Source organism: Poecilia mexicana, unplaced genomic scaffold, assembly GCF_051168715.1.
Source record: "Poecilia mexicana isolate PSO_F unplaced genomic scaffold, ASM5116871v1 scaffold_19, whole genome shotgun sequence".
Classification (NCBI taxonomy): domain Eukaryota; kingdom Metazoa; phylum Chordata; class Actinopteri; order Cyprinodontiformes; family Poeciliidae; genus Poecilia; species Poecilia mexicana.
Genome location: NW_028263388.1, coordinates 14942357 through 14963073, shown reverse-complemented (window position 1 = coordinate 14963073; position 20717 = coordinate 14942357). Strand labels below are relative to the sequence as shown.

General features: G+C 38.9%; 2 protein-coding genes across 4 annotated transcripts; one reads left to right on the top strand and one right to left on the bottom strand.

Moving 5' to 3' along the window:
- Positions 1-1271: 1271 nt before the first annotated feature.
- Positions 1272-10468, top strand: bicral (BICRA like chromatin remodeling complex associated protein). 3 transcript variants are annotated; one of them, XM_015005563.2, is made up of 13 exons: positions 1272-1414; positions 3353-3417; positions 5083-5128; positions 5391-5439; positions 5534-5599; positions 5958-7214; positions 7289-7337; positions 7437-7477; positions 7586-7608; positions 7704-7849; positions 7956-8050; positions 8365-8467; positions 9711-10468. In XM_015005563.2, exons 3-13 carry the CDS (start codon positions 5088-5090, stop codon positions 10178-10180), a joined length of 2340 nt encoding a protein of 779 aa, XP_014861049.2. In that variant the 5' UTR covers positions 1272-1414; positions 3353-3417; positions 5083-5087; the 3' UTR covers positions 10181-10468. The 3 variants fall into 3 exon arrangements, with proteins under 3 accessions (XP_014861049.2, XP_014861050.2, XP_087872518.1); XM_015005564.2 differs by having other exon boundaries at positions 3276-3417; XM_088016392.1 differs by lacking the exons at positions 1272-1414; positions 3353-3417 and having other exon boundaries at positions 3438-5128.
- Positions 10469-13107: 2639 nt separating this feature from the next.
- LOC106928954 (uncharacterized) lies at positions 13108-19522 on the bottom strand. Its single transcript, XM_015005571.2, has 5 exons — positions 19337-19522; positions 16033-17316; positions 15719-15829; positions 15037-15153; positions 13108-14953 (listed from the first exon to the last, which is right to left on the bottom strand). Exons 1-5 carry the CDS (start codon positions 19344-19346, stop codon positions 14925-14927), a joined length of 1551 nt encoding a protein of 516 aa, XP_014861057.2. The 5' UTR covers positions 19347-19522; the 3' UTR covers positions 13108-14924.
- Positions 19523-20717: the final 1195 nt, after the last annotated feature.

Below are 20717 nucleotides of genomic sequence, written 5' to 3'. Positions count from 1 at the left end.
TGTGTGTCATGTGACCTAACTTTGTGTTTTCAGGCCAATGTACTGACACCCTAAGCTTTACTATGTAATTTCAGGGCAATAATTAAATATCTACCTTATCCAAATTACCTCTTGTCACAATTTACCAGAGTTCAATGCACCATAAATATTGACTGAAAATGTTTCTAAAGTTATAAAACCTGTTGTATGTTACAGAAAATTATATAAATATACAAAGAGAAAGAGAGAGAAAATGAGAGAGAGGAATATTACATTTTAACAATGTTGTAATATTGCCAGGATGTTAAAGTAGCTATTTCACATTAGTTCTGATTTGTTCTTTTCATAGACTTTTATTAGTAACTTCTTTGTTTGAAAGATTACATTGACATGATCACCATTCTCTTTGGTTTGGATGCTGTGCAGCTAGAATTTTTGCTGTCACTATTGTGCTTTTTGACAACTGTTTTGGGAACAAAGTATTACTTTTACATCTGGCAGCAGCTGATTAGTATCTCAAAAGCTCAATAATACATCATGGATGCTCTTCATGGATGCAGAGCAGGATCAAAGAGTAGATACAAAAGGAGGAAGTTCAAACCTTCTCTTCCATAATGGGTAAGGGTCATATATCCCTGACTTCAACAGTTATCTACCCAGCTTTCTAACTATATGGTCAGACATAAATTTAAAGAGGAAAAGCTAAAGCAGATATGATGGATTAGCAGTGCTGTTGAGCAGAGCTGTTGTAGTCATACAGCAACGTATTTCAGTCAGAGGCTTCTTGAGACTCCAGTAGCAACACTGATTGCTACTGGAGATCCCTACCGCGACTCTGAAGATACTTGGATTATATAAGTTATAACAATATTTAATTTTCCTTTGAGATAAATATAGTATTTTCTAACTGCATTGAATATGCAAGGTTTTACATCTTCAGCTATTTTATAATCTTATAGTTGGACACAATAACCCTTTGTTTGTGTGTGTGTGTGTGTGTGTGTATGTGTGTGTGTGTGTGTGTGTGTGTGTGTGTGTGTGTGTGTTTAAACCAAACATTAAATAGCCTAAGTAATGGAAGATATCCAATGTTAATAATACTTTAAATTTGGCCTGGTTTTGCTGAAGTTGGATCACATGTTCATACCTGAGGAACGTCAAGGTGTGGTAAACACAGGACCGCCCTCTACTGTTGGTCATGATAAAGTATATGTCTTTTATTCACTGGCGTATGAAATATATGATATAAAAAATACAACTTGATGTAACCTTACTTTTTATAAATAAAATATCAGTGTTTGTATATTTCCCGTAGAAATATGTGGGGTCGTTTGGTGTCGTTGAGCTCCGCTGATTTCGCTGTATGCATTACCCCAGCGACCCGTGCGGTGATGGCGAGGAAACCCCGTTGACAAGACACTGCTTTTTCATGACGGTGAGTTCCCCTTTGAGTGTATTATAATTTTGTGATAAAAATTTCAAGGAAAAAACACACACAGGCTCCTTCCTCCCTTCCTTCAGGGAGGGAAGAGAGTTTGAGCGGAGAGAAAAATCTATCCGAGACAGAACAGGGACAGTGAGAAAAATATATGAGTGGGAGAGGGAGAAGAAGGAGGAGGAGGAGAAGGAGGGGGGAGCAAATTAAAAGTTGCCAAATGGAGATATTGGGTTTCAAGAGGAGTGAGACAGGAGTAAAGGGTTTGCCTCTTTTCAGTCGTCTTTATGTTATGCTAATCGGGATAAATATTTATGGCTCAACGCGGTTTAGTCCTTTAGCCTTTCCAGCGAATTCCAGCTGACGGTTTCAAAACAGGCGTCGACGACATTGCGGCTAGCTAACCTGACGGCAAGAACAGGCCGAGGGTTGAAGCTGAAAATGCGGCGTCCGAGACTGAAGAGCGACCCAACCGGGGGTGAAACCTGTTCTAACGCCCGAAAAGAAACCTCTCCGCTCGGCACAAAAGTGACGGTGTTGTGTTTTTTCCCGTGCTGGCGGGTGAGCCAAGCATCGAGGGCAAATGAAGGCTTCCCCCTCTCGGAGCAGGGAAAGAAAATGCGTCAGAGACGAACGGGCGTTTTGTCCTGCTTCAATGCGATTATCTTTTTCTAGATTCGGTTTATTTTGTGGGGGGATTTAAACCTACAAACTCAACTTCTCAGCAACCGCTTTATTTAAAAACACCAGCGTTTAAACGACAACCAAAGAAGCTCGGACTCAAAGCAGTTTTTTTCTGCGGTGTTACCTACATGCTAGGACGGATTTTCGGAAATATCCGCACTAGACTACAACAAAACGTTAAAAACCCCGCATAGGAATGAATGCTCATATTTGTTAACGTTTCATTTCAAAACCCGTTCAACACCTGAATCAAAAAGATTTAGTTCAGGGTGGTAACAATTGTTTTTAACTGGAAACGGACTTTCAACCTCATCTTGTTTTTATGACACTAGCTTAATTTTGGTTAAACATAAGAGCAGAGACAGCTGTTAACCTAATAATTGGCTTTCTTAAGTAAAAAATATTACCGTTTTTTCTCACTAGCTTCCCATATTTAAATCTAGTAAATTAATAATATCTAATGTATAGCCCTTTAAGTGTTTGTTTTCCGTTTCAATGCTATAATCGTCGCCTTTTAGCAACAAAATAGTCGAAGTTGTCTAGAGGGGTAAAAGCTTAACTTTGGCGTGTTTTTTTTCCCTTGTATTCACTCATAATTTAGCAAACAATTCTTAGTTTTTGGTACAGTTTCCCACTCGGTCTTTGTTCACCCAGAATCAAAGATGGTGGCTGAGCGTGGTGCGGCTACAAAGACAGCCCCATGGTGTGGTACAGCCATTTTGTAGTGCTGCAGTTGCTTCCACACATGCCCACACAATCAGCAAACTCTTACAATAACTGATCAGAATAAAGTCTTTCGCTGCTTTTTCCACAGTGCTTCAGGGGGTTTGCTTTCCTGACACTCTTTTACAGAGTTCTTCCATAGAATTATTCAAATACTCCAAATATTACAGCACACCAATTCTGGCTGATACATAAAGCCATTCAGCTGGATATTGAAATACAAATCCCTATATAATGTGTATATTAAGTCAGCATTTGCACCTGAATGTAAGTTTTTACACTGCAAAGCACAATTTATAATCAGTGAAGGGCAGCAGAGAAGAGTAATGGGAGAGAGTCTGTGTGTCAAAAGCATTTGTAGGAGTGGTGAAAGCCTTCCTGTTCTTCACTTGTGTACTGAATAACAAATGTCCCCTTCCACTGCCTTATTTCACCCTCTAAATGTGTGTTACAGGTTGCCATACTCACTATTTGCAATAACCCTGGCCAACAACCTTGTAAATGTACTAAAAACAGTTTTTCACACTGCAGCCCAGCCTGTTACAAGCGAATAAGGCTGTTACATGACTGAATCCATGCTTCCTGGTGGACATCTTGTGAGTTACATGCCCCTACTATCATCATCACACTGTACCGAATGCCAACATCAGCATGATTGTTATATTTACTCTGGGCTTTTAAAGGTTTATTGTGACCATTCTTTCATGTTGGAATGTTCCTACAACAAATGGCTGCTATGAAAACAAGTTATTACTTGTCCAAACTGAGTCAAAATGATACATACAGCAATATGTACATACATTATTTAGCCTGAAACTTTTTAGAGTGGTCATAATGGTTCTAGAATGCATTTTAATGTGGCAAAGCCTCAGTACGGCACCCATTAGATTGACCAATGTTAAAAACCCCATAACTGCCACTCTCAAAACACAAGTCAATAGGAGGACACCAGTGTCATTGTGACAGTTAAGGGGTTAATTCAATGATAAGGTTCAAGAAGCTCAGTGACGACCCAGAAAAGAGAGCAGTAGATTTATATGCATTCAGAAAATCTTCATGCTTTTTAAGAAAATTTGTAGTTTTTCTTAAAAAAAAAAAAATGCAGATTTTATAACTATCGGTTCAAACAGTTTTCTGGAGAGAAGTTATATTGTCAGACAATATAAATAATAACTTATGTGAATGCAATGATGGGACAAGATGTTTGATCAAGTCAAGATGAGTCTTTCTGTTGTGGTAATGCCATGCTGTTGGTGTTTTGGTACTGGTGCTTTACTCAAAGCTGATGGACATAGCTCCATAGTTCTTCAGTGTCCTCTAAAATTAACATTTAGGTAGTTCAAACCTTTATACAGTTTTCTTTCATCAGGACTAAAATGCTAAACACATCAAATCTTATTTACAAAGGGATATTTGAGGCTATCAATAAGCTATCAGTCTCTACCAAAACTTCCATCAGTCATAGCAAAAGATTGTAGCAATGTACTAAATTACAATTGTCAAGCCAATGCAAATTTTATGTGCAATATTGCAGCCACAAAAGGCTGTCAAAGTACAATGTTTGATAGTACATCACTTTTCAAGTGCTCTGCTATGACACCTTAAATGTGTAAAGTTCCTAATTGCAGTGTTTCACTTCCTCTACACAATATCTGGACTTGAAGAACTGTGACAGTAAAGTTGAATAATGGAGATTAATTGCAACATTGAAATTTAAAATGTTCATAATTCTCATCTCTACCAACCAATTTAAATGAACTCTGTCAATTCTGCCAAGAAGAGTGGTTTAATGTCATGTCTGGAAGAACATTTCTTTTTACCTAAGTGAAATACAACCATAATTCAAACACGCTTTTTTATTTTATAGATGCATGTGTTGGAGGTGCAACTTGCTAAGGAACATTTAAACAAATAATATTGAGATTGTGTGTACATCTATGCCTGTTTGCATAATTTATATACTGTGCGAACTGAAGAAAATCCATTATTAATTCAAGATGATGCATGTAATTTTGGCTCATATGTCATTGCAGTTGTTAATTGTGTAATCATTCCACCTTGAAAAATGAATGGTCTACATAAAAAGTCAAAAACCACAAATGATCATGTCATTCAACTCTGTGATTAGCTTATGCTAATCACCTCTGTGATTAAGCTAATCACAGAGGAATGAGAAGTGACTAGTATATGGTAGTATGTCTTCCAGTATACACATACCGGCATAAAAAAAGTCCTCACGTTTTTACTTAATACCATTTCAGGTGTCATGGATGATGAAGACGATCGCCGTCTTCTGGATATTTTAGGGTAAAAGAAACACCTGTTTTTCCTTCCTAAAGTGATACAAAATCAATGCACAAAATGCTTACACTAAAGTTTATAAAGTTTATACTGATCTCTTCTCTTAAATTAATGTAGTTAACCTAAAGCCCTAACAAGATTTTTGGGAAAAGAAAAAAAAAAGTTTTCACCAATTATTATGTGATTCACAAATGTAAACAATTTAATTTTGCCTGTTTATTTAATTTAATTTTGCCTGTTTATTTAATTCTCCCTTCACCATTTTCAGAGATGTGGAAGCGTTGAATGATTATCTGCACGGCAGTAATAGCAAGTCTGTAAGTGGCATTTTGCTGAACATTTTCAACCATTTACATATTTTATAAAAAATCAGCAGACTGGTAATTTAAGTGTTTTTCTTTTTTTCAATAGATTGGAGAAGATGACGTGGCAAATGCAGCTTATGGGTCAGATGGATCTTTTTTCACTAACGAGACAGTGAGTATATATGTATACTTCCACCAAAGTTAAATACAATCATGATTCAAACAAGAATTATAAAAGTGGTTGCAGTTGAAAGAATGAATTTTGTGGCCTTACATCACAATTAATTATCAGGTTTTTACTATATGCTTGAAAATTCTGTTGCACCATACATACAAGCCATGATTTAACTTTATTGCACCATTATTAATGACAAATCTTCAAATAGCAATTTTCTTTCTAGTTCAGGATTGTCTTGTACAAGAAGAAATTATTTTGACAGTTGTATGAAAAACAAATTTTTTCACAAATAAATAACAGGTATTTAAAATTAAATATACAATAATACCAACACTTTTAATGTTTCCTTCAGACTGGCTGCAACACTGGCCTCAAGGATGGCTCTTCTTCGATGGGTGAATTTGTGGAGGATCCAGCTGGAGGAGGCCTCCACCTCTCTAGTAGCCTCTCTTTTATCGAGGATGAGCTGGGGACTGGGAGCTCCCCTGAAGGGGTGGACCTTGGTGCAGAGGATCAGCCGTTTGACATTCTCCAGAAGTCTCTATTGGAAGCTGACATTACGGAGCAGACTTTGGCCCAGGAGGCCATGTTGGACTGCCAGCCAGCTCCAAATCTGGTGCAAGCTCCAGTTCCCTTCTCCTCCCAGCTGGTCTCTGGGGGTTATGGAGGAGGAGTGGGTGTGGTAACCACTGGGACAGCTGCATTCCCAGCAGGCCAGGTACTGCAAGGAGTACCTCCACTGGCTAATGGCTCTACCCAGCATATCCAGGTCTTGGGCTCGTTTGGGGCAAGTGGAGGTGTAATGACTCTGAGCAGCTTGGAAAGAACTCCTCAGATTGTTCTAAGGCCAGGAGTGCCTGTTGCTCCAGCGGTGACTGCAGCAGGGGGGCAGGTCTTTGCCCCAACCCAAGGGCAGGTGGGCTTACCTTTCAAAAACATCCCCCTTCAAAACATCATAATTCAGCGAGGACCTGGAGGGACCCAGGCTATCGTTAGACCAATCCAGCCTAAACCCTCTCAAGCTGCATCTCAGACTGTCTTCAGCCTGGGTCTTCAACCCACTCCCTCTACCCTGAGTAGTGTTGTGAACGCTAACACTGTTACTCCTGGAGGACAGTATACAGCTAATGGTTCAATAGTTGTGCAACCACCAATGGACCAGCAACAAATGCAGGCCCAGACAAATATATCACAAGGACAATTCTTACTACCCAACTCTTTGACACTTACTCCGTCCAACGCCATCCACAATGGCTCTGCCAATCCCAGCTCAAGCACCCTAATTGCCAACCAACCCACAGTGCAGATTGCACCAGGGCAGAACTTCTCTGCACCAGGAAGTCAGCTAATCCTAAACCATGGAGTAGTAAGTGGGACTCAGGTTGTAGGGACCGTGACTCAGACGTGGACGGGAGTTTCCTGTGCGAGCTCCACACCCGTACAAACGTCCTGCGCTCCTGGGCGTCTGACTCTGGTCGGGTCGATCGGGGGTCAAGGCCAGGCTTCCTCTTGCCCAGTGCAGCGCCTTCTAGTGACTCAAACCCAGAACTGCACTTCTCTGTCTCCTTTACCCAGCAATGTGACACAGGAACAAAAAGATTTTAGACAGGTATAGTTGTCAAATATCAATTAATTTCTCTTTGTTTTTAACTCTTATTTGATGAACCTGACTTTTCTCTGCAGAATTCCTTATCACCTGCATTCAAACAGGCGCAGGCCAGCAACATCCATGGTAATTAACACTATCTGCCTTATGGCGCTATTTTTTTAAATGCATTTTGAAGTCATTTCTGTTAAAATTCAAACTCATTTTTTTATTTGTCTACCTTAGCCCTGAAAACCATAACGCAAGATTTAACGCTAAACTCTGAGGTATGTTCAATAGTGATTTTATATAAATGTCTTTAATCTTAATGTTGAGATGATCTAACAGCACATGCATGATTTTTCTTTTTCTATTTTTTTTTTTTGTCTTCATAGAAAAGGCTAACGAGGACAGAACAGTGAGTTTTCACACGCTGTGATATGCAGGTTTTGTTAAGAGTTTAGTGGTTAGTTGGTGTCTGAAGTTTGCATTTTTTTTTCCCAAATTCAAAAGGGTTCTTCATCAGCTGAGGAGGGATCACGCCGGAGTTCAGAACCCAAATCGACGAAAGTTCACATCAGTTGAAGACGCGTTGCAAAGACTACTCCCTTACCACGTGTTCCAGGGCGCTCCGCCATGTCAGGACGAGTTCTCGCAAGGTAAAGTTGTGAAAAAAACAACAAAAAAAAAAAAAAAACAGACTTCACTTCATGTCGGCAAGGAAAACTGAGATTAGCTACGTGCTATGTGCTTGAAAATTCCCAGTGGATGACGAATTCGAGGACGTTGCGACTCAGGTGGTGACAAAGACCCAGACGATGGTCAATAAATACAGACGACTGCTGATGGTGGAGGCTGAGGTAAGTACATGCGCAAATTTGCTGTTGAGCTGGATTTAAGACAAATAAAAGCTGATCACAGGCATTATTTAATTTAGTTTTTATTGAACTTTAAATTATACAATAGAATAGAATATTGTTGTTTGTGAAGTATCAAAGATTTTGGGGGGATTTTGTGGCCCTCTAACTTTTCTGCACACCTTATCATTGTGCTTCCTTGGACATTTTACAGAATTGATGAATTTAGAGGATAATTGGGGTGCTTTAGCTTAATTTTGGATTTCTTCCAGATCAAATTCAGTTTTTAAAAGTCATTTGGCCTCTTTTGTTTGCAGCGTTCCAGCCCTTCATCAGAAATGGTGATGATCGACAGGACCTTCAACCAAGAGGAGCGCAGCAACCTGACACAGGACAAACGCATGGTGCTAGTGGATCCAGGTAGACACTTAAAAACCAGAAAATGCAAAATGGCCATTTTAAGATTAAATGGACATGTTTGTAATTTTGAAATCAGGCTGAGTTGAGGGTTAAGCAGTTAATATGTTACCTACGGCAGATAAATCTCTTTGGGTCTTCATTTTGTGTAAATCCAGATAAATTGTGCTGGGAAGCTGAAGCTGACAACTGAGACAAAAAGTATTCCTAAGTACTTCCAGTCTGAAAAAAGTCATAATGTCATATGTAAACGCTGTTTACAATACATACCAAGAAGTGCATTTCTTTTTTTTTTTTTAATAACTATACTAGTCTATTAAAAAATTACAGGATTACAAAAGGTAGGCTATTATTTCCTGGTTAGTGAACATCCAGATCACTTGGGGTCAGTAAGGATTGAGGCTAGAAGGTGAAAACAGTAGCAAACAACTTGGATCAACACAAGAAGCAAGTTCTAAGGTACGCTTTAGTGAACCTTATTCTGAGCAAGTAACCTTGGACAGATTCCTTCATGGATTCTGAAGCATTTCCATGTAGATGAGATGAACTTTTCCCTTAAGGATTAAAGCTCAGATGGCGTAAAGGGTTATGAGGATCAGACAGACGACTTTTTATCTCCCTTTGTTCAAGTTTTATTCCTCGGGGAAATGTTCGGTCAGGTTGGGTGAAAATGCATCTGACTCCACACCAAATTTGGTCATTGTCTCTGCAAAGTTGTTTATTAGAACCAAGCAGTCACCTCGAAACTCCCTGATTTCCATTAATTCCCATTTTAAAACTTTTAGATTGTGAGAGAACGCATTAAAAATAATTGCATTCATGTTGCTATTTTGTATTGTAATTCTTCAGTTGTCGAGGAAATGCATTGAAGTTTCAACATAAACAGATGTGAGATTTTTGAGGTTGAAGTTGTTTTTATGGTGGAACAAGACCGCTTTTGTCTCGTTTCCCATCAGACTAGTCGTTAGTTTCAGCCTCCAGCAACAACCAGTTAAATGAAGCTGCCAAGAGTTTTATAACATCGCCTTCCTAAAATGATGATTGTTTTTCGCCAAACAAGATTTTTTTTTCAAAGATCTTTTAGACCAAAACAAATGACTTAGGAAGGTGGCAATATTGCAGGTGGGATACTAACTGCTTACTTTTTAGCAGAACCACACTTGGAAAAAAAAAATCTGAATTACCCCTTTTACTTTTCAACAAAATGATTGTATGTAACCCCCACTTTCCTCTGTTTTGTTCCAAGATGGCTTCCTTGAGGAATTCTGCTGTGGAGCGAAATCCAAAGTTTTCCAAGATCCCCTTCCCTCTCCGTCGGAGAACACTTGCGACCAGTCAGAACAAGGCTCTGCGGAGCCAGAGCACAGAACAGACTTCCAGCCCGGGTTTGGAGACCCGGGAGGGGGCGGGGTTGCAGGAGCACTTCCCTCAGACAGACTCCACCCGCCACACCTAGATAACCAGAAGGTTTTGGAACTGAAGAGACCGCAGCAGAGCTTCGGGTCGGGCAGCGCCGGCAACAGCCCTGACGCTGCCAACAGTTACGCGCAAGGTAAACGCTCGCCTTTTGCAGCAGCTGCAGGAGGACAGACTCACTCCCAGGTGTCGGCCCACCTCTCGTCCCAACCTCAGTACTCGCCCCAGCTCGCCTCACCCCCTCACCCGGACACAGACTCTGCGTTAGAGGCGGCAGTCAACAGCATCCTCGAATGTTAAGACGGATTCTCCATATCATCCCTAATATGTATGATTTTTGTTTTGTTTGTAGGTACATGTGTATTTTATTCTATTTTATTTTATTTTTATTTTTTTTTTGTCAAACTCCAGTGTGGAGAAAGGTTTACTCTAGCGACACGCAGCCATGTAGCATTTGTGTAGTTTGCGTCGGAAGGTTTTAGAGGCATTACGTCTGCGAAGCATCAAAGGTGTAGTCGGGCACTTAAAAAGATCCGGGAATGTGTGCAATGAAGCAGAATAACAGATGCAAAAAAAAAAAAAAAAGAAGCAGAAGAAAAAAAATTGTGTGTTGATTTAAAAATCTTTATTTGAAACTTTTGAATGCAGGAGCGTTCCTATCTTCACACATTTAACAGCTTGTGCCATTTAATTTTCCCCCAAACACATGGGCGGATGACGAGGAGGTGGCGGCTCTGTGCCTGACTCTAGGTTTTTATGTGAAAAGTGTTTACACAAAGAAGTTCTATTCAGAAATAATTACTCCCTTCCCGTGTTCATAATTCCTTAAAAGCTTGAGCAGAGTGTTTCTGTGTTAAGTTTCCCTTTGAGATAACCTCAGTATAGAGACAGATTCATGTAGAAATTTGCACTGAACACACCATATTTTCAGGGTTTTTACATCAACGTTAGACCCACATTATTAACCAGCACTAATGTGCGTCTGTTAATTTAATTTAGCAGTTAAACTCAAAAAGTGAAATACATACACATTCATTGCACTTAAAGTGATATATTTTAAGTATTTATGTTATTTTGATGATTACGGTTTACATCAAATAAAAACTCAGATGTCAGTTTCTCTGGTGGTTCTTGAAGCAGCGACTGCAGCCACTGTCCATTGTCTTCTCAAAGTTGCTGTGATTCCTGTACTTTTTCCTTCCACTAAACTTTCCATTAATATGCATGTATTCAGAACTCTTGACAGCCAGCTTCTTTAGAAATGAGTTGGGTTTTTTTTTTGTGACATGCCATCCTGAGGTCAGCAGTCTTCCCCATGGCTGGGTTTTTATTGGTCTCATCTAATATTCACACATTCTAAGAAAGGGTTTCCATTAGCTGTATGTCAAAATCATCAAAATTATCTGAAATAAACACTTGAAATATATCACTTTGTGTGCAATGGATATGTGTCAGTTTTTGAACTGAATGACTGAAATACACCCACTTTTCAGTGGTATTCTGACTTATTGAGATGTACTTGTATGTGAACTCTAGGAGCAGAACCAAATTCCCTTTTGTTCCCCCTGCCTTCAGCTGCCTCTGAGAAGAACCTCTAAATCACACTAAAAGAAATCAATCAAACTTGTCAACTGGTGTTGCTGTACTCAGCTGTGTTCTTTAGTTTTAAGTATCTTTCTATCAAGCCTCTTCTGTACCTTAATGGTTTTCAAATCCGGACTCAAACACAGTTCAAACCTTCCACTCACTTTTTGTTAGCATTTCAAAACAAGTGAAGATACATCCTCAGATTGAGGAAGATGTGTTGATATATATATATACATATATATATATATATATTTTCTGTTCTGTTGTTGGTTCTTTTATGAGTTGTTTATGTGTTCGCCAGTTTAAAAGTCTGCCTTCTGGATGCAGTTGTACATTGATCATATCTGCCTGATTTTTATTTTTTTTTCATGCTGTCTACCAGGATATTTGTGTGTGTTTTATCTGTGTTTCCACACTGTGGTTATGACTGTTTTCAGGTAGCTCGCCTCGCTATTTGCTTCATGTTTCCATGTTTCACTCGCTCACTAGCAGTTCTCCGGTTTCCTCTACTTTCCCTCTCAGCAATACAACCAAAAATAAAGTTGGAAGCAGAATAGTCAGCTCTGGTCAGTTTGCCCCTTTGCCAGGTCACAGACACAAATTGTCTATAGTCATGTCTATAGTCATGTTTTATTGCAGTTTTTCTATCGATTCCAGTCGGCTTTTATAAAACATGAAAGATTATGACTCCTGATCCAATCAAAATCTCTTAAACCAACTTCCTGATGGTATATTCTTTATTAGAGCTGCATTACCATATTCCCAGCAGCTTAAAATCACTTAAAAACCCAGAGTAGAAGTTTCCTGCTTTATTCTGTACCCGAAACAAATGGCAAAGGTTAAAAATGACCAGAATCTGAGTGGTCTTCTCCACAATACCCCACTGAGATCTATTCAATTCTGGACAAATAAAAACAAACCACAATTTTCTTTAAAGCTATATGTCCTGATTTTAAGTTGTTCTTATATCATTTCAAATCTAAAACTCATGTTTAGTTGATGATTAATCTTTACTTTTGTTTTGAAATGACCTTTTTAAAAACAAACCTGTACCGAGACTGCTTTCACGACCAAAGGTTAATGATTCTGGACAGCACTGCTTTTGATCCCCCTGGTTTTACAAATAACGCTTGCTGTCCTCCTGGAGCAGACTTAAAAGGCCTTTTCAGCAGGGTTGATGGGGATTATTTTATTTTTTCTCTCCTTTTGAGTGCCAGTGACCATCGCAGCCTGCTCGTATCTGCCTGAACCCTTGCGGACATCTTCTAGCAGCGACCGCACGGAGAAAACTTTCTATTTGAGAGAAGGAGAGATTTTGTGCCTCTACATCACATACGTCCATAGTAACGTTGTGCTTTGACAGAGCAGCGTACGCTGGAGAAACATCAATATCTGGATGCATGTCACGGGCTCTGGTGGGAACATACTGTGCTCTCTCTCTCTCTCTCTCTCTCTCCCCCTTCACTTCTTTACTGCAGTTTCTTGTTTTTTCATCCATTTCTTGCTGTTGGTTTATCTCACTTGATTTGTACTGTTTGCTTTTGTACGAAGAAAAGAAAAAGTTAAACATAAAATATTTATAATTTTGTATGGATAAAAAAAAACAAATATTGTTTCATGAAAACAAGAAAACACAAGACTGAAAATTATTTTTTTTATTGTGTTGGCTGAGAGGCCAGATGTCAGGAAACGTAGTTATAACAAATGGCTGTCATTTCCTCATTTGTAGCTAACGTGTGTTCACTACAGCAGTGAGGAGACTCAACAATAAATTCATTTTGAACACAACAAAAGCAGATCCAGTCTGACTTAGAAGCCTCCTCTGTTTCCCCCCACCATTGCTATTCTGTGAGAGTTTGCAGGCTGGTACTGATGGACTGAGCATGCATAATCACACCAAGTGACAAGGGAAGCGTTGCAAGCAAAAAAATGTATTTGACATTTAAATTGAATCTGTTTGTGTACCACTAGGTCAGCATGTTTAGGGTATATGTTAGTCTTTATTGAGTCAAAATCTGTTGGTTGCATTTAATCTGATCATGCATTTGCACAAACGAGTGAGGAAAAACCCTGCTTCATGACACTGAAGCTCTTTGGTTTTAGCAACGACTCAACAGTGACATCTGGTGGAGAGCAGGATGTTCCACAGGCACAATTGGCAAAAATAAATAAGTTCTGGACGCTTTTCTTATTGACATGAGGCAGGATAATATTTACAACAGTCATACTTAGATTTAAAAAAACAAACAAAACAAAAAAACGAAATAAATTCACAGTTCAGGTTTCCTAAATAATTCCTGCTTAAAACTTTCACACTTAAAATATCTTGCGATTTTGAAGCCATTTCTATCAAAGTACCATAACGCAGCAGTTAACATTAGTGGACTGTGAGCATAAAAAGTCCCGGAAAATTTCAAGCACTAAACCGTGACAAAACTAGCTAGTTTTGTCACATGCTAATATTGTACTTAAAATGTAATATATTTAAAAACTTTTAAAGGAATTACAGAAATCTTAGCTTTGTCCTGCTGGCCTACTGGAAAGTGTGCATAGTCCTTGATTTGTTCTCCCGTTTGCTGAAATGTAATGGGAACACAGGTTGCTTTGATAGCCTTCAGGTTATGCTTATATTTTTCTTATTTTAGCATAAAGACAACGAGATTTCTTAATAACACAAGGAAGTATTTTGGAAATAAAGATTTCAAAATTATTTTCTTGGTTTACAATTATCTTAAAAAACTGATACATCATTCTTGTGTTTTTCCCAAAACTGTAAAATTACATAATTATTTCACAAGGTAAAGTTTAAACAATTTAGATAAGTTATTAATATATTTATTTCAAATACAACACAATGCTTCAAATGCTTCAGTGTCTTTAAAATGGTTGGATGAAACTCGAACTAATTCACCCTGTTATCTCAAAAAGTGAACTGTCTTTCTCAAATCACATTAAAATGACTTTAAGAAAATTACTTTTAGAAATTTAAATTGCTTTAGGAAGTTTCCTTGGATTTGTTACATATACTGTGTTTGAAAAATATTGTAAGACTGTTTAATGAGTTTTTGTACAGATTCCCTTTGGTGTTGACTCTAGGCCAGGCTGGGCAGCTCATCATTTTACAGCGGTTCTCAACAAACTTACTCAGTTAAATAAAGTATTAATAAAAACATATTTAAAAAATGCAAAAACAAACTTCATTGCCTTCAGCCAGAAAGTATAGATGGCAAATGTATTTGCTTTCCTCCACATTTCATTTAAGCTACATTCACAAGCAGCTGCCTTATGCTGTCTGATCAATAGGAGTCTGTTCAACTACAAGTTGAAATAAAAAATCTCTTCTTACATCAGTCACAAGTTAAATATAAATCCAGTCAAATTCACAGTTGCAGAGACTCAAATGAACACTTCCTGCTATTCCCAACAGTCACGATTGTCTTAAATCCTTCGTTTTGCGTTAGTGATACTTCCTCCAACGACTTAACTCTGAGGAGACAAGAATATGGACGAATTAGCACATCCACATTTTATAAGAAGGCACCGACACTGACACTAATGATCACACTCACTTATATGGGGGTAACTCCAGATGTAGCTGAGCACACAGTATCCTGCCAGCAGCATGCCGAGTCCGCCGACTCCGCCTTTCTTTACATCAATGTACCGTCTGTAATACCACAGCCAGCCTGAAAGGAACAACGTGCAAAAAGCTGATGGACACATTTTCCTCTATAGGATGCTGAAATTTGTTGGAAACAAAAAGCACATTGTTTCCAACTTAATAGCAAGAAAAACAGATTTTAAAAAAGTATATACAAATACAGACACTTCTAATGTCATTCTGTTGTGGAAATTAAATGCAATTATCCCATGAACAAACTGAATATAATGCATTTGCTATTATATTTATAACCATCATTTTATAATTTTTAGCCAAAGTTAGTAAGAGTTGACCTACAAATACAGACACTTATCCAAGTGTCTGTACAAATACAGACACTTATCCAATGCCAGTTGTGACTTTGGATAATAACAAAAAAAAAAGGCTCCAAATAATATGTTGTTTTAATTGGCAAGGTGGTTTCACAGGATTCTGCATAAAGTGCAGTAAAATAAAAAAAAAAAAAAAATTTTTCTATTCTGTGAGAAGATGTTAAAGTTATGTCCACGAAATTTTCAAAACAAAAAATATTTTGAGCAACAGGCTTAATTATTTTATTCGTGACTGAACTGGATGTGTACGGCCCTGACCTCTCTGCACCATTTCTACCACATCTCTGGGCCGCCTGGGCGTTCTGCTGGCCAGCCAATTAGGCAGCTCCCTCAGTCTCACCTGGTCCAAACTCAGCTGTGTCGGCAGTCCTGCATTTCACAAAAAGAGGAAAACTAAATCTCCCTCTCGACACTGGTTTGGGACAGCTTAGGGAGTCAAAAATTACAGACGCAAGTTGAACAGAAGGCACAATTGCTGACGCGGAGTTATCTAAAATGCAGCTTCAATGTTTCTAGTGTTCAATGTTAGACCCTCAATAACGAGACCTGGCCCTGCTTCCTGGAACACCGACCTTCAGTTGGCTTTTCGGCGATGTTTCTCTTCCCGGTGAGGAGCTGGAAATTTTCGGCCATGCCAGGCAAACTCTGTGTTTCAGCAGGATGGATATTGTGGCTGGAGAGCAGGTGGGGGGATGCAAAGACTGAGAGCAGTCCTCTGTGAGGGTCCACCTTCAGGCTCTCATTTAAGATGGAGGAACTTGTACCACGCTGTACTCTTGCACATGCTGAAGCTGGCTCCAGCTGACGATCAGTATCTTGTTGAGTTGGGTTGAGTTGGGTTGAGATTTTCTGAAACAGTTGTAGCTCTTTCGGTTGTTTTCTGTTGCCGAGCTGCTTATCTGACTGAGCTGTGGGTGTCGCCAAATAGTTTACGGCATGTTTTTGGCTCTCCGCTGGAAGCGGGATCAGACCGAGATCAGTGTCCAGCCTGATTTCGCTGTTCAGGCTGTCAGCTGCTGCGATGCGGCTCAGGACGCTCGGCCAACTGGACTGCCGGTGGCTGGCAGCTCTGCCTAGTGTGGCTTTAACATCTTGCAGGGTGACTCTCATCTGGTGATCATTTCCTGGCTCCACAGGCCCCTCATTCCCCCAATCAGAGTACTTGACATTATTTTTATTCACAGTAGAGTCCAGGAAGTCAGAGGTATACTTGGTTGTCAAAAGAACATCCTTCACCTTTGGTTCTTTGTTAGCTTTAGTTTCTGCAAGCGCTGAAGCAACACTGATGTCTTTAAAAGAGTCTGGAACTGCTTTGGCCTCTGTTTGGTCACTGGTTCTACTCAGACTTAAATCTTCTGAGGCTGACCTGTTTCCCGTTAGAGTTTCCTTCGCAATATGCTCAGATTTTGCTGCTTCTATCAAAGCACGGAGACTCTTCTTCTTTGGCTTGGACAAAGTAGAGGACAGTGGAGAAGGTGAGGAGGTAGACGGGGCCGTTGTAATGATTTGATCACCCAGGGACTGTTTCTTCTTCTTCTTTGAGGTTGGTGAGCTCGATGCAATAACTGACGATGGAGATGAGCCATCTGGTGTTGCTGAGTGCACTGGTTTTAATGATGCCACTGAACCTTTTTTGCTCTTCTCTGATGGTAGATACATTGCCACGGAGGACATTTGCTCGCTCTTCTTTCCCTTTGAGGTTGTTCTGAAAACCGCTGCAGCCGGATGGGAAGCAGGTTTCTGAGTGGCTGCAACATCCTGTGTGGTTGGAGGTGCTCTAGAGCTCGCTGCCGCCTTGCAGTGTGGAAGGTGACTCTTCAACCTTTTGTAAGTTTTTCCACAGAATGGACAGACCTCTGTGGGCAGAATGAATGATGGTGAGAGATGTTTGAGGTAAGTGCAGAGTCAAAGTAACACATGTATATTCACTCATCATGAGTGTGGATGTCATTAATTTGGACTGATCAAACTTTGAAATACAGGCTCAAATATTGTAATAATACACTACTTGCATTCGGTTAAATGTCCCTTTGAAAGTTATAGCCATCAATGAGCATTTGGTGTAATTTGTGTGGATATTTGATCCTTTTAATAGCAGAAATGGCAGGTTTCCTGGTTATTCTTAACTTGTCTGATCCAACGTTAGTTTCTATGTGGCCGGGATCCTTGTCCTGCCAGAACTCTCAGTTGTCAGTATCATAAAGCTTAATATGAGGGCCCAAAATGAATAAAGGTTACTTTTCCTATCTTTTTTGTAAAATACCTTAATTAAGTCCAAATTATTAAATGCATCTTCATATTTAGGAGACATAAATTCTTTCTTTTCATGAAACAAGCTTCCATATTCACTGTTCACAAATGTGAGCGATATTCCGCTTCCTGATCAAATTTCAGACTGCACCTAAAATGCATTATCGTCACTGCAGGTGAACTCAATTTTAGCTTTTCTTAGTGCACCTATTCAACTGTTCATTGCTCAGCATTTATTACATAACATGCTTTTCTGTGTCTCATCAATGAATCAACCACCATGTGTTCTGGGTCAATGGCTATTTGTATTTAAACAGTTCTCAGTGCTGTCAGCCAACAATTGATGAACCGTACCTGGCCATTGGAAGCCTTGTTGGTGTAACTGGATGCCCAAGGAGGAAAACTGTCTACAGAACTTAGACATAAAGTGTCATAGAGTGTCATTCATTGAGGCAAAGAAAGGCACACAGGAGTGGAAGCCCTTGCCCACACCCATGCTGAAGATGCCAAACTGTGTTCAGCTCCCTGTAGAACCTGATGAGGAATACAACTCAACACCAGGAACTGCTAAACGAGGCAAGAAACTGCACCTAAAATGCATGTGTAACTTCAGACCTTCCCCAGAGTGGTGTGGATGCTAGGTGACCTGCAAGTAAACCTGCCCACAATGCCAGATAGTTGGTATAATCACAAATTGCATAACAATGTGATAGAAAAATCACATCTTTCATAGCTGAGCTTCGACTGAACTATGAATATTTAAATTCACAAAAGATGTGAGCAGGATAAGAAACCGGTGGGCATCACTGCAGTTTCACGCTGATTCACGCTAACAATGTTGGGGGTGTCAAGGAAAATGTTATGCATCAGCCATGCTATCGCTGAACAAGCCATGTGATTACTCAATGCAGAACTGGCCTGTACCTCGTTAATAGCACTGTGACAAGCCGCTACTACTTGAGTAATATCAGTACTTGTGCTTCTGAGTGAGTAACACATTTCATGTTCATGGACGACAATGCACCAGCATCATCAGGAAACATTTATGTATCAAATACTGTGACCTGCAGTTTCTAAAGCCCTGCATCCTATGGAAACCTTTGAGAACAATTGTGTATAGGACTATAACCTTGCACTCCAGAACCCCAGAGACCCGAGGGTAGCTCTTCAAGAAAAGTGGAAAACATTTATATTCTTTATTGTGCTTTATTGTTGGTAATGTCAGTTTTAATTCATAAATTCAGATTATTCAAATTACCACTGGAATATATGGCCAACTTTGATGACATACATTTAATATGCATTTCAGCTCATAGGCAACTATCCCAAACTTTGTATTAGTGTATGTTTCCATGAATAGATAAGTCAGCCATGAAAGACAAGTTTTTAGCGCCTTTATCAAGTTAATGCAACATTTAAAGTTACATCAATAAAAAAACAATTTAAATAATATTAACCTATTTTATTTATTTCAAAGTTACAAATAGGGGTGACCTTTTCGTTTCTCACAAGGTCTCTTTAGATGACGAAAATTTTATATTAAATAGTTAACAGATCATTCTGTAGATGTAGTTAAGAACTGACAGCTCTAAATATGTGGATTACATCAGTTTTTAACGCACTTACCAGAGCTCATTTTACGCAGTTTTAAACAGGATGCTCCCAAAATGAAAAGAGGGTCAGTTTCAGCGGAGTCACTTGTTGTTGTAAAGCACTATCTATCATAACATTAACCAGCGCCAATGTAACACTTAAGCACTTAAACACGAGTGGTGTTTTTAAAGTTCTGGCTTCACAACATGTTGGGGAAAGACCTTTTTGGGTAGCAAGTGTGAAGCCTGAGTGTAAATAAAAACGATCAACGCAGATATTTTGTAGAAACTTTGAAGTCTTATAATTCAAAATTAAAATGATGCTTAGAATTCGATATTAAATGAACGAGTTATATAACTGGTTAAACTTTTATTTGAATTTGTAAGTGTAGAACAGTAGACTGCTTTGGTCGCCGAAAGAAACGATACGTGAGCGAATTCCGCCATTTTGTGAGTGGCAAATTCTCGGACTACAACAGGAATCTGTTACTCCTGATTAATAAAACACAGAACTTTATTATGAACTAATTCCATTAAATATTTTTAAATAGAGAATTGTGTGTTTATTTCAGTGCTATTTGTGGAGCTCACTGGACACAAATAGCAAAAATGAACATGCCGTGTGGTTTCAACACAAATATTTCTGAAGTGGATGTGTGTTTTTATATTAATGAATATTTTACAAACGATAAGGCTTATCATCATCGTCCAATAAATATACATTTGTAACACAGTGGAGAAATGCAAGTGTCACAACAGTTAAGCTATGTAGGAGCATGCACCAAGGTAAAAAGTCCAAATACATAAAGAAAACGTACAAGATATAAATGTAAAAATCAATAATATTCACGATTTTTGATAATTAAGGAGCTAACTCAACTTCTAAAGAACATATTTACTGGCAAGGTAAGCAGTTACCTCTTGAAAAACAAACTGCTTGATCAGTCACTTACATTCTATTAACGAAGTCTACAAAATTCAGTAAGAAATCTAAAATTCTGCCGCAAGCTTTCTGATTAAAACGAGAAAGCTAAACAAGGAGAGAGATAAACACATAATGCAAATATAGAAGTTAATTTATATAAGTTTAAGTGTATTTTGAGCATGTTTGTCTCTTAGTACTTCATATTTTAATCAGCAGGTATTTTTTTTATTTCTGTCCAAAGAGCTGCATTTCAAGTCAAGTACTAAAGTAAAAGTACTATAAATGGCTTATAATAGTCTCTATTTATAATTTAGTGCGTTAACTCAGGAAACCCCGTCCCCATGCACACTTGTTTCTGTCCCTAAAGAAATCTTGCCCGTTACAATATGGCGGATGTGCGACGTATTGTTTGCACAGGGCAAGAAAGCCGGTATATACTCTTCCGTGTCTAGGCGTGGACTATTTTATGTGTATAGGCAATAAAAGGGAG

Bases quoted from the DNA above. Each gene is read 5' to 3' on its own strand.
- bicral (XM_015005563.2), top strand. From the start codon at position 5,088: ATGGATGATGAAGACGATCGCCGTCTTCTGGATATTTTAGG. The intron at 5,600-5,957 runs GTGAGTATATAT...TGTTTCCTTCAG, and splicing joins CTTTTTTCACTAACGAGACA to ACTGGCTGCAACACTGGCCT. The intron at 7,850-7,955 runs GTAAAGTTGTGA...GAAAATTCCCAG, and splicing joins TCAGGACGAGTTCTCGCAAG to TGGATGACGAATTCGAGGAC.
- LOC106928954 (XM_015005571.2), bottom strand. The intron at 15,830-16,032 runs GTCGGTGTTCCA...TGTGAAATGCAG, and splicing joins CGCCGAAAAGCCAACTGAAG to GACTGCCGACACAGCTGAGT. The intron at 15,154-15,718 runs GTCAGGGCCGTA...TGTTCCTTTCAG, and splicing joins GGTAGAAATGGTGCAGAGAG to GCTGGCTGTGGTATTACAGA.